The sequence below is a fragment of the Phyllostomus hastatus genome, unplaced genomic scaffold, assembly GCF_019186645.2.
Source record: "Phyllostomus hastatus isolate PE091 unplaced genomic scaffold, TTU_PhHast_1.1 phas_contig_40, whole genome shotgun sequence".
In the NCBI taxonomy this organism is placed as follows: Eukaryota; Metazoa; Chordata; class Mammalia; order Chiroptera; family Phyllostomidae; genus Phyllostomus; species Phyllostomus hastatus.
This window is the reverse complement of record NW_025333872.1, coordinates 97,248,478-97,266,245: the sequence shown is the minus strand read 5'-3', so window position 1 is coordinate 97,266,245 and position 17,768 is coordinate 97,248,478. Positions and strand designations below refer to the sequence as shown.

Below are 17,768 nucleotides of genomic sequence, written 5' to 3'. Positions count from 1 at the left end.
GAATGACAGACAGTACATTCAAGATTATCACCCAGCTGACTGAGAATCTAGAGTCTTAACAGTTAAGATCCTAACAAAAATAGTTTTAATACAGTATCTAAATATACTAAAGGGGAACTCACATGCTGTCTCATCTTTAAACTCAGATGACAAGATCAAGTTACAGTAACATTTAAAAAATTACACCAATGAGGACTTTTTAGCTACTGACTCATTATTTGTCTGTAGGGAGAAAAAAGTGATGGCAATGCAGTCAGCTTATGGGAGAGCTTCGGCAGCAGGAGGCGGGGCGCTGGCGCGGCCAGGACAGACTGCAGGTCCGCGTCGCCGAGAAGCTCCGTGCACATGCGCAAACACAAGCTGACCCCAGGGCTACCACCTGAGAGTCCTTGCCAGGCAAAGCATTCAACAAACAACAAAAAAACAAGCCAACAACAACAACAACAACAACAACAAAAATGCCTCCTCACAATAAGTTTAATCTTTGGCAACATAATCTAGGATTTTTTAAAAAAATAAGTCAAAATGTTTTTTACACAAAGATATTCTGCCTCATAGTATTGCTATATAAAAGGAAACTAGACTAGGCAAATAAAAGCTTCCTAAAAACAAATTATAAGTACAGAGCTGGGTCTTTATTAATTAAAATGGTAAAACAAGAACAAGTAGGAGAAAAGAACAAACAGAAACAATATGCTTTAAAGTAAAATGTCTATAAAACTTACGATCAACACAAAGAGCTGGTGAAACCAAAAATGAGGCTGGGTGACTGTTCTCATCTGCATCTCAAGAGAAACACCTTGGATCTCCCAAACCTCTAATTACGTATTTTTATACACACGACAGTCTCACTAATCCCCAAATTGGAAGCTTCTGATTGTGAAAACCAAGGTTAACATGATGGATCAAGTGGCACTTCAGCTGGCTAAGTGAAAAATATTAATTAGCAGGGCAACATCATGTTGACACCTTTAAAGCGTTCAAGTCTCCGACATGAAATAATGTGCAGTGCTTTACACAAAAAATCTGAATACTTCATTAGAATACAAAAGTTTAATTAAATTACTCACATAAAGAATTGCCTCTGTTTTCAAGAACTTACCTTCTTTTTATCCCTCATCGAGCCTTTGCCTCGGACCATTATTTTACATCCCGTTTCTGCTTCAAGCTGTTTAGCTGTAAGTCCTCTAGGTCCAAGGATTCTCCCAACAAAATTAAACTGGAAAAAAAGTCACCATACATTATTTTCTTGAATTTATAGCTGTTAAATTATTTAAAAACATATCTTTACTTTCTCAAATTACTTTTTACTACTCAGCTGAAATACCATTAAAGAGTCCTTATGAATTTCCTTCCGAGTTGAGGGATGTAGGTACAACAGCTCGTTTTCCAGCACAAAAATTTTCGTATGTATTAATACAAACTATAAGTTAGGGACAATACCATCTACCTGAAAGGGTACTACCCGGTACTGTCCATCAACGTGGAATATAAACCAAAGCACATGCAGAATTTTGGATGCTACCCAAGAATGAAAATGTCTTCCAAAAATTCTGTAATGATGGTCGTCAGGGAACTGTTCATTGTGTTAAACAGTAATTGCTTTTCTTCTTTTTTAACTGAAATCCTCAGGGAAAAATGCTGTTATTTACCTAATAAGCAAAGTTATACTTTCTCGAATGCAAATGTTCAGAGACTGTATTTTTAGGTGGCCTATCAGAACTCAACTCTGGTGGCCAAATTTGGATTCCACCCTGTACTAAATGTTTAAGTCTTAAATTAAAAGTATCCTTTTTCATCACATTCCTTGCAAAATTTTACGTCTGATTCCCTATTTTCTTTTTTCCATCCTACCTTTAACTTATACTACTATTTTTGGAAGGAAGTTTACTTCTTTCCATGAATAAGACAGTGATAAAAGTAACTGCATAAATAAAGAAGTAGCATCCCTTAACAGAAACTTCTATCATTCATATACAGAAGTTTATTTGGGGGAGGGGGAGGATGAAATGCTAAGGTAAAGAACTGAATAACTCAACATTGAAAAGTAAATGTTCCTCATTCACATGTCCTCTGCATGAAAGGCCAAAGTGAGTGCTTATCATCACTTCCACAAAAACCCATAGGAAATGCTTCTCATGTGCACAGCTTCCTATTTTTTCCCTGCATCTGGCCCTCTGCTGGGCCGTCACCGCGTGAAAGTCACATGCTGTCAGGGCTGGAGGAGCTGGGGCACTTCTTCAACCCTCTGCTCAGTGGCTCTTACCCCGCACCTCACTCAGCTGCTAGCCAACTTTGATACAACTTTTTCCACCCTCAGTTGCAACTCTGAGCCTATAACCACTTGATCTAGTTCCAGAAGACCCCAAATTCTGAAAGTTGCCCGAACCACCTCTACATATTCCAATAAAACCCCTCACCCCTGTCCACTGCTCAGCATATTGTGCTTGATACCCAACCTAAGCCACTCTGTCACCCACTTTCACTGCTACTCCTGCGAAGGTAACCATCTTCTTTTTGCTACTTTTAAGGTTTTCTCATTACCATCAGTTTTGAGCAGTTTTACTATAATAGGGTTAGGGATGGTTTTCACTTGATGGCTCAGAATTTCATGAATCTGTGACTGTATTTCTTTGGTTTGGAGGTTCTCAACCACAATCTCCCCCCACCCCACTCCTGGCCCCTCTCTCTTCTGCTAACCCTCCCACGACACACATGAGATGCTCTGACCGTGTCCCTCCAGCAATTCACACTTCCTCCCACTTGCTCCTTCCTGCCGACTCTCACGGCTGAGTCATTTCTTCTGCTCTGTCTTCCAGTTCTCTGATGCTCTCCCCAAATGGCTCTAACCTTCTGTTAAACATGTTTATTCCAGTTCAGGAATGTTTCCGTTTAATATTCCTTTGGGAGTGTCCATTTCTGCCATGGCTGTCCAATTTGTCTTCTGCCTCACATCTAGTATGTAAAGACTGTCAGCAGTCCCTGTGGATCTCTTTCTGCTGCCCCGTCCTTTCTTCGTGTGTGTTAATGTCACCTTACCTTCTTATGTGTTTGGTTATTTCTTAGTGTCGGCTAGACACTGTGCATGCAAAACAGCTGACAGAAGTAACACAGGGCCTAAAGTGACATGACCTTCCTCCAGAGAGGATATATATATCATCTCTCTGCCAGGTGCTTACTGCTACTAGCAACCCAAGATCACCAACAACAACTTCACTTTCAGAGGCCGAGAAAACTCGAGGCCGACCCGCCGCCGCAACCACAGCTACGACTGGAGGTGTGAAGGCGCCATGCAGATGGGTCACAGACTCAGACTCTGCCCCCAAAGGTCAGCCTCCCAGCTGTCCTCTCCAGATTCAGCAGACACACCCAGAGGAAAAGCAGCTCTCCAAAGCCAGGCGTCCATTCTGGATCATCCTCTGCCCTCCTCAGTATCTGGAGCTAGCATTCTGCCCGGTATTACTGCATCTCTGCTGCATTCAAGCAGATGTTTCTTCCTGTTTTGTTTAATTTTACTAGAATTGCTCAGATAGTCTGAATTACCCTATTAGTCCTTAAACAGAAAAAAGTCCATGGCATCTTTTTTAATCCTCACCCATGGATATGTTTTTATTGGTTTTAGAGAGAGAAGAAGTGGGGCAACACTGACTGATTATCTCCTGTATACGCCCTGACCACAACCTTTCGATGTACAGGACGATGATCCAACCAACCAAAGGAGCCACCAGCAAGGGGACCCATGGCCTTTTTAAGTGGCTGCCTTTTAGCAGACACAGATCAAGAACTGACATAACTTCAGGCAGCATAAAGTAAAATACATTAGAACAAGGGTGGGAGAAAGAGAGAAAATACACATCTCACAGAAAGTTTATCAACAGGCCTGTCCCTATGTTCACTTACAGCAAGCTCTTCCTACTTTTCTGCAACTTACTATTATAACTTCACCTTTCTATACAGTCACAGATTCTACACAACTTCCCTCCCGCTCCGCCCCTCAAAACAGCTGAGACAGAGACAAGGATCTAGACGTCTGTTCCTCACTCACTGTACTTACTTTGGGTCTTTTTCAGCTGAATAGAGAAAGGCCTTCCATTTTCAAATTCGACTCAATAAAACATTTATATAAGGTCTGCTGTGTGATAAGGAGCAAAACAGACACTAGAGATCAAAACAAAAGAGGAGAAAGAGGAGAAATCCCCTGTTCTCACGAACTCTGTAAAGCCCCTGTCCTCCGTGTGTTACCCCGACTGCCTGTAACACACCCCACCGTGCTGGCCACACCTTGGTCACCACACTCTGTCCAGGCCCATGCTGTGCCAGCACGGCACACCCTGTGCACACGTTGTGTATCGCACTCACGGCTGAGGATGTCTGCAGAACTGCATTAAGTACACAGGTACTTCTGTGCTTCAAAAAACTACTTATTTTTGACTTGAACCTTCTACCAAACTGGCTGGCCTACACTTCGTAACATGTATACACTTGGAAGACACTCTTTGGCACATTTTATTCTTTTCAGACATTCAACCTCTTCTGCGGAACCACAGCATTAAAATTACATAGAAAAAGACTTCCCACAGCTCAATAATCCTCACAGTGATTATTTATTAATAAGAAATGTTTTAAAACCACTCAAAACCAATATATTAATTCTGTAACACAACATTTTTGTAACCTTAAAAATGAACCAATCTCTATTACCCAACCAAAAACTCCAGCTCAAGGGTGTTCACAGGGCCTACCACTGGGACTCCAATACAGTTGAGACTGTCAAGGTCATCCTTCTCAGAATGTCGTAAGTGCAGAATGAAAAAAAATTAATCATAGCAGCTGCTTTGTCTACTGCAACCAATTTCCAAGTTAATATTGTATGCCTTGCATTAAAATTCATTCTGTGTTGATTTATCATGCTAGTTCTGCAGCTTCATTCAATTAAAACAATGTCTCAACACATTCAAAGAAAATCATTTCAAACAGCCTGAGCTAACTGCGACTTTAAAGACCAAAATAAAGAAAAAAGACATTCATTAACCCTACTGTTTAAGTACAGACCTTCTCCATGGCTCACCGACTATATTTATGCGAAGTGGCAGGTTCTTTTCTAAGAGGTTAACAACAATTATGTCTAAGGCTATTCGTTGCTGCTCACTTCGTTATAAACAGAAATGACAGACTCCTACCAATGACAATATATAAAGCATTACGGCAAACCCTTCCATTAGCTTTTTAACATACATACAACTAAAGATAAAACCTCCTGTGACACACTATCAAAACAGGTAACTATTGTCAGTGGAACACTTTTAAGAAATAGGAAAGAGTAATTTCTGCTTAAAATTTTGGATTTTTTTTAAACATGCACTTCTTGGGGTTACTCTTTACACAGATTGATGGTGTTTTAAAATCTGTGTCTAGCATTTTTAAAGTGACACCTTACATTAGTATCACATCGGTAACATAACAGGTATGACACACACCTGAGTGTATTTGTCAAATGAAGCCATTTACTGAGCAAATGACGAAAGGAGAAAAGGAAGGAGCCACCTAGGGCGAGCCCAGCCTGTGCACGCGAGTAAGGTGAGAGCAGAGCGGTGACCGCCCAGCGGCACAGCGGGCCTGGAATCACCCCGTCTCACCCGACGTCGTTTCTCTGCGACACCAAGGAGTTGCCCTACGGACTCCACACTTCCTTGCACCAGCTAACCCATGGCAGAAATTGGTTTCGCTATACCTCGTCTTGCCTACAATCACAGAACCTATGGATGACACTGAGTGAGAACTTACTGTACAACTATTTTTCATTAAAAATAGCAGAACAAATACATCAAACTATCTTGTTTTGGGGGAAAACAAATGTCTTATCCCTTTTGTATCTTCTTATTATTGTGGATAAGCAACCAAATGTCTCCTTACGCTACATAGTAATTACTATAGAAATCGTTTTTCAAAACTTTTCACATATGTGCCTTTTATACACACCTTCTGTTGGTGGCACAGCGTATGTAAGAAACGGCACGCACACCAGCAGCTTAAGGAGGGGGGATGACAATCAGGAATAGCCAAAATGTAACAGCTGTGGTGTGTGAGTCTGGACACCCCAGAGTACGACAGACCGCCTTCTGAGCTCGGGCACGCCGCACGTGGCGTGTGCAACGCGTCCTGTGCAGAGTGCACATCAGCGTTTTCGCGCGCACTGCACGCAGGTTTATTAGACCCTTTGTTAGCCCGGGGTGTGTGATCATCACACCTGTGCGTAATGTGCATCCTTCTTTTCCCCTCAAAAATTTGGGCAAAAAAAGTGAGCTTTATACATGCAAAGTAAGGTAATTGGGGAAAAGTCTAAAACCATTAAAAAATAACCAGGTGAGTGAGATAGATAATTATCCTCCTAGAAGCTAGATAACAAGTGCTTGGGAAAATAATTTTTTAGCCAATTAAAATAAAAATATGAGGCAATGAAAGCCAACAGGAGTTTTGGGGCACAAGAATACGACAATGTATTCGGCAGTGCGGAGCACAAACTCGCATCACACAGCCCCTTCACAAAATCCCGACGACGTTTCCAAACTTCAGTTTTGCCGTCGCCCTTCTGTTCAGACGCGTGAGCAATCACTGTTCTCTAAAAGCATCAGATACTTTTAAATCTTCCCTGGAACACCTTCCTGGGTCCTTCCTCCCACCAACCATGTCAACTCTTCCTCATCACACAATACTGAGTTCAAACGTTTCCTCTGTGATTTCCTTGCGTATTCTTTGATTCCTCCACAGCTGATTTTTTTCCTCCTCCGAAGTGGCCACCTCGGAGTGCTTTGTAACCACCCTCACATAGAGTCCTTATCACACGGTGCACGCAACCATCTGCATGTCCCTTGCAGGTGATTTCCCAAGTTAGGAACCAGCACCTGGTCTCGTTTCCTTCCTCCACAGTGCCTCAAACAATAAACAGCACACAGAAAAAACTAATACTTATTCAAATTGTTGAACGATACAATTTAAAAGTGTTCACAGAAATCACAGTGATTTTTTTCACCCCCACAGCAAAATATGCAATCACTAATTAAGTTACATGCAGCCTAAGAACTCTCCTACATTTCAGAAATTGCTCAAATGGTAAGCCTGACTGACTAATCTCAGAATTACAAATAACAGATGTCATAAAAACAAAACTATTATTTCCACTTTCCATTTCAACATACAAATGTCATGAGTGCAAAGACCATGTCACCCCACATTTCTTAGATGTTGAGTATGTGGAAGCATGTTTTATTAATGAGGGTCCAGGATGAGCCAGCTTCCAATGCTTGGCCACTTTATACGCAATAGTTACTTAATGAGGGTAATACTGAAAGGCAGTTACCATCATCACTTATATTCGGTACATGAGAGATCACAAAAGTAGTCCGAATCTTAGGACACCTCGATCAATCAGCACAGTATAATGCCTCTCTCCTAAAGACCTCAAATATGTACTCTGATCAAACCAAAACTCATAAAACCAAATGTGAAACTCACATTTAGTTTTCTCATTCTTGTTGCTCATTCAAAATGTTCAGTAGCGTTTATAAAAACTCTCTTCAGATTCAAGTTTATTGTTTTTAGAATTTCTTCACCTATATCCCAAAACATATCATCATACTACTTTTACATGTCCATACTTTACCTTCTCAATACGAGGTCTGTCCAGAAAAAGTCTAACCATTGTTAGTATAAGGAGAACAGTTTGTGCGACATTGCTGTAACCTGGCAGCCAAGGAGAGCGGACTGGAATGCACATGTGTGAATGATTACGACTTCACTGTACTAGTCAGCGGGGGCAGTAGATGCTGCTGAGTGAGCATGTGCACTGTGTGGCTGTCACATTCAAAATGACAGTGACTAGAGCAACAATTCTGCATCTAATTTTGTGTTAAGCTCGAACATTCCTCTATGGAAACTATTCGGATGATTCCAAAGGCCACAGCTGTGAGCAGCTGGTGACTGGCAGCTTTATCACAACAATGTGCCCACTTACGCATCTTCTCATACAGAGTTTTTTGGTGAAACATCCAATCACCCACATGATTCAGCCCCACTACAGCCCAGATTTGGGGCCTTAGGACTTCCAGCTTTCCCCAAAACTAAAATCACCTTTAAAAAGGGAAGAGATTTCAAACCTTTGATGAAATTCAGAAAAATAATGATGGGGCAGCTGATAGTGGTTGGAAGAATTGTGTGAGGGCCCAAGGTGTCATCATCCTATGGATAATGTTTCTTGTATCTTGTATCTTTAATAATTGTCTCTATTTTTCCTAGTTCATGTCTGGATACCTTCTGGACAGACCTTGTATTTTCACCTGTCTTTACTGACTGGGATTACTGTCTTAATCATCACCATATACATCCTTTTTAACTTAACTGAACTATTTATATGAATGAAAATCTTTATGTGATTATGTCTTTATCTTCATATTTCAATGACAAATAGATATAACTTCAAAAAAGACAAAGAGAAATAAAATATAATTATTTGACTCAAAATTGAGCTTACAAGTGTCACCTCAGACCCTGAAGGTAAGTCAAGGAGATGAAATACACATATGTAGTTCTGACCATTCATTAAATACTTTCTAAGCTCTATGAAATTGATTTCTTAAGTTTTGCTGCATAAATATTATCTGCCTCATACACTGTTCCAAAAGTTTTAATTCAGTCTGACAGTGGTGTGTTTTCGACACTAATTTTAATCGAATCTGACCTCCTGATGTCTGTCTTCAAACCAAAACAAGGCAAAAATGACCGAGTCCCTACGTTCGCAAAATAAATGTAGGTCACCTACTATAAGCAGGCACTCAGATGGGTGGTCACCTTGGGGTGATCTAACCGCCCCCTCTTCCACAGCCCACTGCAATCGCTGGTTTTGGAGGGAGGAGGGTCAAGGGCAGGGAGCTTCCGCTACTTTGCTCAGTTCCAGAGAACACGGCTCTCTCGAGACAGGCCACAGGTGGTGCAGCACCTCACCCTTTCCTCTGGGAGCTCACACACCTCGGGTTTCCAAACCACGGATCGCACCAAGAAGCAGGTTGCTCTCCAATGTCTGTATTACATTACCAGTGAGAATCTTGGAGATATGGATGTTAGATACCTGTAACTAGGTATCTTACTGATTTATAAGTCTTTTGCAACAAATTTTAATAGAGCGGATCTCACACTTCTTGGGTAAGAGAAACCACAGATGAAACTGTGTCTCAGTTGAGGCTGACTACATTTGCTTTCATGCAGTAATTTTTCCCTGAAAACTAACTCCATCTTCTGATTCATTCTTCTGAAGAGTATCTTTTTAAATACTAAAACATACTCCTTAAAAAGGAAAGCATTAGCATTTTAAGACTGTGGGAAGGCTTACTATTCTTAAAATTGTTAGACCTTGAAACAAACATGAGTTAAACAAATGTATTGTTTTCAGGCTCTCTTGAAGCCCTTTTTGGAATAAGTTCATTAATATCCGAAGACATTCAGTGTTTCTCAGACTATAAAGAGCCTATTAAATATTTGGTATTCAGCAGGCCCTCAATACACTCTTGCGGAGTGAAATAAAAAGTAAACTTCAAAATCAAAAACCCAAAAGTCATGAAATTAACCTTTACTAAATTGATATGTTTAAAACTCTAAGTCAACAATAACAGTTTCTCTACCTGAAACTTAAGGACATGCTTTATATCATCAATTCATACTACTAAATTAAAAACTTCAATGGGTTAATATGTAATCTGAGACACTTCTAACTCTACTCAAAAACATATATTAACCTTCTTAAAACCAAAAATTTGTTTAATAATTTTCTTTATATAGTATCAAAGTAGAGATGTGTAAACCCTACTTTTAAAATATTGTACTTTCACTCATAATTTAACATATCCAGGCAAAAGGTAAGGTTTAACCTAAGTATTAAAAAGGGAGACCTTGAAGTTCATTAAATTTGGATTCAACATCCATTTGTTTCTCAGGATAAATAAGGTGCAAGCTATTTACATCAAAACTCTCAACAATTCCTTCAACACAGCAAGAAAGCCACAACAGTCAAAGGAACAAAAACCTAAAGAAACCCCCGGCCTGGTGGCTTGGCTGGGCTGTCATCCCATACGCCAAAAGGCTGTGGGTCTGAACCCTGCTCAAGGCACATATCTAGGTCACGGGTTCAATCCCCAGTCGGGGAGCATACAGGAGGGAATCAGTTGATGTTCCCCTCTCACACTGTCTCTGTCTGTCTGTCTGTCTGTCTGTCTGTCTGTCTCCTCCTTCTCTCTCTAAAATCAATAACCATATCCTCAGGTGAGGATTTAACAAATGTAAAGAAGCCTACGAAAAGATGACTGCCCTGACCATCTCTTCTCACAACTTTCAAAAACTCACGCCAGATCAACAGCCACTCTGCAGGCGACAATCTTAAGAACTAGAAGAAAACCACCAATAACGATATGCTAATTCAGCAGCTATGACTACCAAATTTTCTCTGCAAACCCAGGAAAATTAAGTAAAAGGAAGCTCTAAACTCATGCTCTACCATTAACAACGAATATTATTATGAGACAATAGAGAGTACTGTGAATAACATTATAAATCTACATTGTTGTTGTTGTTTCCAGGCTGGGATCCTACAAGCTTGAGAAAATACCTGGAAGGGCCCTCGTCCAACTCGCAAACCTGTGGTGATGTGCGTCTCGCTGAGGGCCTAGGCCGAACACACACCTCCAGGGCTGTGATCACCCATTAAACCCGTGTACAAACATCAGAAGGACAGGCCTGTCTTCGCATACAATCTCTGGGGGGAGTCTCGCGGCAACTGCATCACCGCACATCCCAAGCACACGCACAGCTCAGCAATCTCATCTGCCCAGAGCAACTTAGGCCCTTTCTAAAAGCTAGACCTGGCCACATCTGAAACTCATCTACCGTGAGTCTGGTCAATCCTATAAAACAACTTCTCAATAACTCAAAATTGATAACCAGGCAGCAGATTTGATGACAGAATTAGTGCTAACTTACTGAAACATAATGTCGTTTACTGATACCAACCAGAGTTAAATCCATTCACACGCTGCCTATCCACTCTCCACAGATTCAAGTAAGTCCTTAATAACGAAAGGGGCCAAAATGCCAGCTGGATGGCCTAGTTTTCATCTTCACTCATGCCCGTCACTTTATGAATGTATGATAAGTTTAAGTAGTATTAAATGACTTAATGTGACACCATTTCTTTTCCCTCTAAAGACTGGGGGCCCCTTCGAGGGCAGGACGTCTTTCCTTATTCACAGTCACAGGAACCATGCCAAGCGCTCTACCAGATGCCATACACTTGTCACCTCTATTCCTCCCAACAACTCGGAGATACACCTTATAATTTCATAGACAAGAAAACAGGTTCTAAAAATTGAACATGTGCTCAAAGCCAATGGGAAAGTCTCGATGATTTTCAGGAAATATTTATCCCCGTCTCCTCGCTGAGAACAGAGTGACTGAATAATGTGGTTGCTCCACCTCGGCCCCACTGACATTTGGGGCAGAGTAATTCTGTGTTCTAGAAGGCTGTCCTGTGCATTGTAGGGTGTTCAGCACAGGATGCCACCTAGTAACCTCTCCAAGTGTTGCCAAACAAAATATCTCCAGATATCGCCAAGTGTCCCAGAGGGGCAAAAACCTTTCCAGCTGACCACTGCTGAGCCGATAAAACGTTAATGGATGGGACAGGAACGGAGGCCTTACACTGTGTAAGCAGTCTGGCTGGCTCTGGCGCTCCAGTGACCTGCCGGGAAAGCAGGAGCTCCAAGTAGCTGCTGCCCCTTTGGGCTGCGGCCAGCAGGAACACCCACCGGCAGCCGGCCTAGATCAAGGCCTAGATGACCTCACCTCAGCCCAATCAGCAGAACCTTAGCCTACATCCAGTGCAGACTCAAGAGCACAGGCATCAGTGTGTGTTATTTTAAGACACTGAGTTTCAGGATAGCCTATTATAGAGCGTTATGGTGACACCTGTTGAGAAATACCGCCAGTGAAGGGATAAGCCAGAAATCAAAATCTAGGCCAGTAAGGCTCAAAAACCCACTACTGGTTCCACTATGATGAGTTTTCCCAACCAGATTAATGCCCCACTCCCAGGATGTGCCTGGTGCAGCAGAGTACCTTTTCAAGAGGCTACTGATACAACGTTCTCATTCCAACATCAAGCCACTGATTCAAAACCATGGTGAAGGCCATTATAGAGTATTACCTCCTTTCTGGAACACTGAATCTAAGACTTTCTTCTCCCATCACCCCAGACCTATGCATGGCCACGCCCAAAGCAACAGCTCCAAATGAACACTTCTGTAAGTAAGCTGCTATGTGCAGATGCAAAATTTTTTTTGAAAGTTTAACAGTATCTGAAAGAATGAACCTTTCACACAGAAAAGCACAACTAATATTTATCATCCATCTAACATTTACCAGATGGGTAAGTAGGAATATGAAAATAGACAAAATCCTCACCCTCATGGAGTGTACATTCTCGTAATACTTAAATAGCATAAAGGCATTTCCCAACTGCTTAACAGGCATAAACTCATTTATAAATCATGTATAACTGCTCAGAACCCTGTGTAAGGGCAATCACCCTATTACTATGTCCACTCCAGAGATGAGGAAACTGAGGACCAGAAATGACAGGTAGTTCTCCTGAAGGCAGAAAACAAACAGAGCCAGTCAGGGGTGTGGGTCTGGGCCCGCACTTTTGTCCACTATGCTATACTGTCCCTGTGACACTGTGTAACAGCAGCATTTTTAAGTCGAATGGGATGAACACTTTTACAAAGTCAAGCTTATGTACAGAAGGGAAGGGTGTGCATGTAATGACCTCAAAGATATGCTAGGTGGGAAAAAAGCAACAGTATGAAGACAATATTTGTTTTATTCTGGCCAGTATCTAATTCTTAATTCTGAAAGAAATCTTTTCCTATGACACCAAAATCTGACTCAGACTCCCTTGTTTTATTTGTTTGATATTAGTTAATTTTTGAAAAGATGAGATAAAGTCCCTAATACAAACCACAAAACAGTACAACTCACTTGCCATGTATTAATAACCTCAAAGAAAACTCAAAAACTATGTGCAGATCCCATTTTTGCCAAACCTCAATTCTTTTGACAAATTCAAAATCAAAGTATTAAAAACATTATCTGGAAGACCAAAATGGTTTTATATTAATTTCTTGTCTCTGAGGAATTACAACTAAATTTCTCATTTAAATAGCTTTGTCAAAATAGACATTCCGGAGAGCCAGGAGTCGTCTACAACTCGCACGCCGACCTCGCCTATTTCACACGCCCGTCCCTGGACGTCTGACTTGACCTCGGCACCTCTAGATCAGAACTGCGGAATCCCCACCTCCCTCGCCTGCTCCTCCCCGTCTCCCCTGGCCCTGGACATGGGGACTGCATAACCCCTACTCATGACAACCTCCGAGCTGTTCACGCCTTTCCCTCACACCCCACCATCCAATCAGCAAACCCTACTGGCTCTCAGTGGACCATCTCTGTAAGGTTCACGCACTTCTACGTCCTCTCGTTCACGTTCCCTCCCCTGTTCCCGACCTGGTCCCCCTGCTGTGACTGTCTCCCAATGGTCTGTCTCCACACAGCAGCCAGAAGGAAGCTATGAAAACCCAGGTAAGCGCATGTCACCCCTTGGCTTGAAACATCCGGTGGCTCCCTGCTTCTCTCAGACCAGTCCCGTGAAATCCCGCGGCCCGCCGCCCTACCTAATACGCCGGCCTCTCTGCATCCTCTCCCGCCCTCCCCAAGCCCTCCCCCCAAGCACGCCGCCGCCACAGTGTCGCTGCCCCTGCTGTGCCCTCTGCGGGGACGTTCTCCTCCCCACCACTCCATTCGGGCCTCCGCATTCCCTGCACTTTAAAACAGATCCAGATCTCCAGGCTGCAAACGCGGTCACCATGTGTGTGCTTACCCCACTGTACTTCTCTCCATAGCACTGACTGCACCCAAAGAACTGTATTTTGCCATATATAATGTGCTCCCACGTTTTTGACCCAAACATTCAGGAAAAGAGTATTTCAATTTAATTTTTTAATTTAATATTTTGTTTATATTTAGGTATTTTCCCTATTATAAAAGGAATTTTAGCGTTTTTTAATATGTTATGGTGCAAATTTTAGGTAACAAATAATTACAAAACACAAGATACAGATACAAGGTACAAGAAATTTTGTATACCAGTAACAAGTTAGTACTACTCATGTCTAATGAGCATCCTTATCTTTCCTTCAAAATTTTGGGCAAAATGGTATGCATCATACATGGCAAAATACAGGTAAACACTCACTTGTTATCGTCTGTCTCTGTCTCTGCAATATCTGCTTCACAAAAGCGAGGCTTTATTAGTTCACACTCCACCTGCCTCTTGGAGCAGAGCCTGGCAAAAGGACCCCACGCATCACCTGTCTGCCAGCTCGTTCTGACGTATCAAGTGAGAGCAGTGTCTCTCACCCTTGCATGCATCAGAACCACCTGCAGCAGCAATTTCCGCCCGGTATGCCACAGCATGCTGGTGCCCCAAGAAACTGCAAAGCATGCAAAACCTGACTATTCAGTCCAGGGCACTGACTCTTTCCCCTCGGATCGTCAAATTTAAAAAATGACAATGGTCTCCATAACAATAGCCACCCAGTGTGAATGAATCAAAATCACACCTATATTTTTGTCAGATCAGCAAAAAAAATTTTTTTGGTGTGCCACAGAATTTTAGGGACTAGCTTGTGTGTGCCTCGAGACGAAGAAGGTGACAAGGGCCGATTTACAGGGTGGGGAAGGCAGGCTGCTGACTCAGCCACCCTGGGCGGGGCTTGCACATTCAGAGGTTCCCAGCAGGTTGTGGATGCCATGGTCCTGGGACCACATTTTAAGAACCGCGGATCTAGACAATGCTATGCCTTTTTTTCTTTCAAAGAAGAATGAGGACCAGCTGGATCAAGGTTATAGTTCTAACAAGGTCTTAAAAGTATTCCACGTTAATGGCTAAGGCTGACACTTTATCTTTTCGAGTTTGGCTGAGAAGGCTGACATACTTCAGGAGACACTGAAGCACCAGAACAGCAGCCTGCAGTTGACAGAGCTGCCCAAATCACAACGCCCGTGTTTAGGAGCCACCCCAATACCCAGGGGCAGGCCCACAGTGGTCACGGTTAGGTCATGTAAGTGCGATCACAGCACGTCCCTAGTCATGGCAGACTGGTCCAAAACACGTTCTCCCTCCGAAGAATCTTAAGTCCAGACAAAGTGTGGGGGGCGCTAACTCGAAGGCACACTGAAAGCAAGGCTTTCAGCACAGAAGGTCCGAACTCCTACTGGGGTTCTCACGGTGGCCTGACTGCCACCTTTAGTCCTTTTTACTGGGCCCAATGCTCTTCCAACAGATTCTCTCTTTGTCTATGCTATCAACTATTTTTGTATACTTACAACCGAAGCACTAAAAAAACAACAAAACAAAACAGTAAATGCATTAGATTTGTAGAAAATTATACTGGAAATACAATTTGTGAAATATCGAAACTTTTTTCCATCAATCTACCTTAAGACATTTATTTCCCTTCTCTAGATTAGTATACTGTCCATAAAATCATTGAATTTTAAGAGTACACATCCCATATTTGACCACACAACACCAGCTCTTTCTTGTGCTTGCTTTCAGAAAAGTCCTCTGAAACTTAATGAAAAGCCACCAATTTGCCTTTAATTATTCAACAGGGAGTGGCTGCCTATCATGTCTAATGTCATGCACATCTGCAACACAGCAATCAATAACAAAACAGGTTCTTAAGTACCTTTAAAGACCTTGCTGGGGAGACAGAAAAAATAAGCAAGAAAAAATGTCAGATAATAAATGCTATTGGAGAGAAATAAAGACACTTAATGTGAAACAATGACTAACAAGATTGCTTTTAGATTAAATGGCCAGGGGAGGCCTCTCTGAAGTGACATTTAAGCTAAAACCTTAACAACAAGCAGCAGCCAGCAGCGGAGATCAGTGCACAGCTAACAGAAAGGGCCTCAGGCTAGAAACTGGCCCAACCTGTTCTCAGAGCCAGTGTGAGTGCAGCGAGGATTGAGGAAGAGGGAAACCCATTTACAGTGAGGTCAGAGAAAAGGACCGCGGCAAGTAGGGCTTTGTAACAAAAGCAGGCTTGGAGCTATTTGTAAATTAACTGGTATAGGACAAGGAGGCTATTTGCAACAAAATGTTTACACAGAAGAGTTGTGCAAGGGATTAAGAAAAACAAAAAACAGGTTATAAACAGTGGTTATCATAGAAATTTTAGAGCTGAAAGAAACCTTAGCTGTCCTAGTCCAAACTCTCATTTCACGGAAAAGACAACATGGCCCAGGCCAAGGCTTCTTTGAGGTCAGTCCGAAGTTGAGCTGGGAGTTCTGCGCAAAGCTCTGGAACGCTCAGGCCAATGCTCTTTACATAATTCTTGCCTTGATCTGAAATCTGAAACTGAGTCTTTACCCTGTGCATTGCCAAAAGGGACACAGCAGCATTCAAATGAAAACATATTTAAAATGTTTAAGTTATCCACACCTAATGATTCATACCTCTAGCCCTCTCATGAAACTCGTTCTAAGGCGGCTGCCGTGTCGGGGTGTTCACTGGCAGCACCCCCCCGCCCCGCCCCCGGGCACGTGAGGCGGGAAAGCGCAGACGGAGCCGCGCGCACACTTACGTCCGGGTACTCCTTCACAGGCACGTAGAGCTTCTCCTGCAGCTGGACCACCGGCCCCGCGGCGTCGGGCAGCTCGGCGCTCCTCTTCTCCGTGCTGCCGTTCAGCGTGTCGTTGTACATGTCTTTCCGCACTCTGCTGATTTCTGTGGGGGGGGGGGGGGGGGCGAGAGTGTTACACGTCTGAGACAAAAATGCTCTTGCTGGTCCGAGGGGGGAGAAAGAGGGGCGAGGGGCGAACTTTGTTGGCAAAGTGTTGAAACTCAAAGAAGTCAAGAATTGCTGACCTTGTCTATCATTCTCCGGATAACTCTAACAGGACTGTAGCTTCATTAATTTCTGCCAGAAATTAAATTTATACACCAAGTAATGTATTTTATTAAAACTAACCTCAGAGCCCAAGTTCTCATCCACTATGGCACATTAGGTAGATGTTATTTTATCTAATTCCTCCATGCATAAACGAGGCCAGGAACTCCAAACGACAGCTTTAGTCAAGTCACGACCACAAGAACGCCTATCAAACAAAACTTAACACCAAAGGCTCTCTTCTACTTCAGATAAATAGGTTGTTAGTTCAGCAGAAGTCTGAGTCTGATACTCCAATTTAGTGACTAAAGCTTTAGGAATAGAAAAGGCATGTTAGAAAGGGTGTGGGGAGAAGGCAGGATGGGATGAGCCTTAGGAAAACCAACATTTAAGGGGTGAGAAAAAGAAGATCCAAGCTGAGGAATGGAGGTAGACGGAAATGGGAAGAGTCGTCAAAGCAGCTAAGAAATGACAGGAACAAGGACAGGGTAATCGGAAGTGTCAAGTATCACAAAGGTATGGTAAGGTAAACAGCAAGGTACCTTGAATTTGACCACTAGAACACTGAGGATCAGACATTTTAAAGAAAAGATGGCAAAGAAAATTAAACTACATTGGGTTACTGAGTGAAATATAAAAAATAGAGAGATACCTAGCCAATTACCTTTAAAAAAAAAAAAACTATTATGACATCCCAGGTATAAGTATACTTCC

General features: G+C 42.4%; 1 protein-coding gene across 7 annotated transcripts in view; it reads right to left on the bottom strand.

Annotated features, from left to right (window-relative positions):
* The window catches only part of QKI (QKI, KH domain containing RNA binding), a 140,096-nt gene that overhangs the window by 81,368 nt on the left and 40,960 nt on the right, over window positions 1–17,768 (bottom strand). For all 7 annotated transcript variants that reach the window (XR_006786113.1, XM_045842676.1, XM_045842677.1 and 4 more), the window contains exons 2-3: window positions 16,749–16,891; window positions 1,103–1,219 (exon numbers count right to left, since the gene is read on the bottom strand). Coding sequence is in view for 6 of the 7 variants with exons in the window: in XM_045842676.1 (XP_045698632.1) it covers window positions 1,103–1,219; window positions 16,749–16,891 (260 nt within the window). In the remaining variant the exon portion in view is untranslated. The remainder of the gene's footprint in view (window positions 1–1,102; window positions 1,220–16,748; window positions 16,892–17,768) is intronic.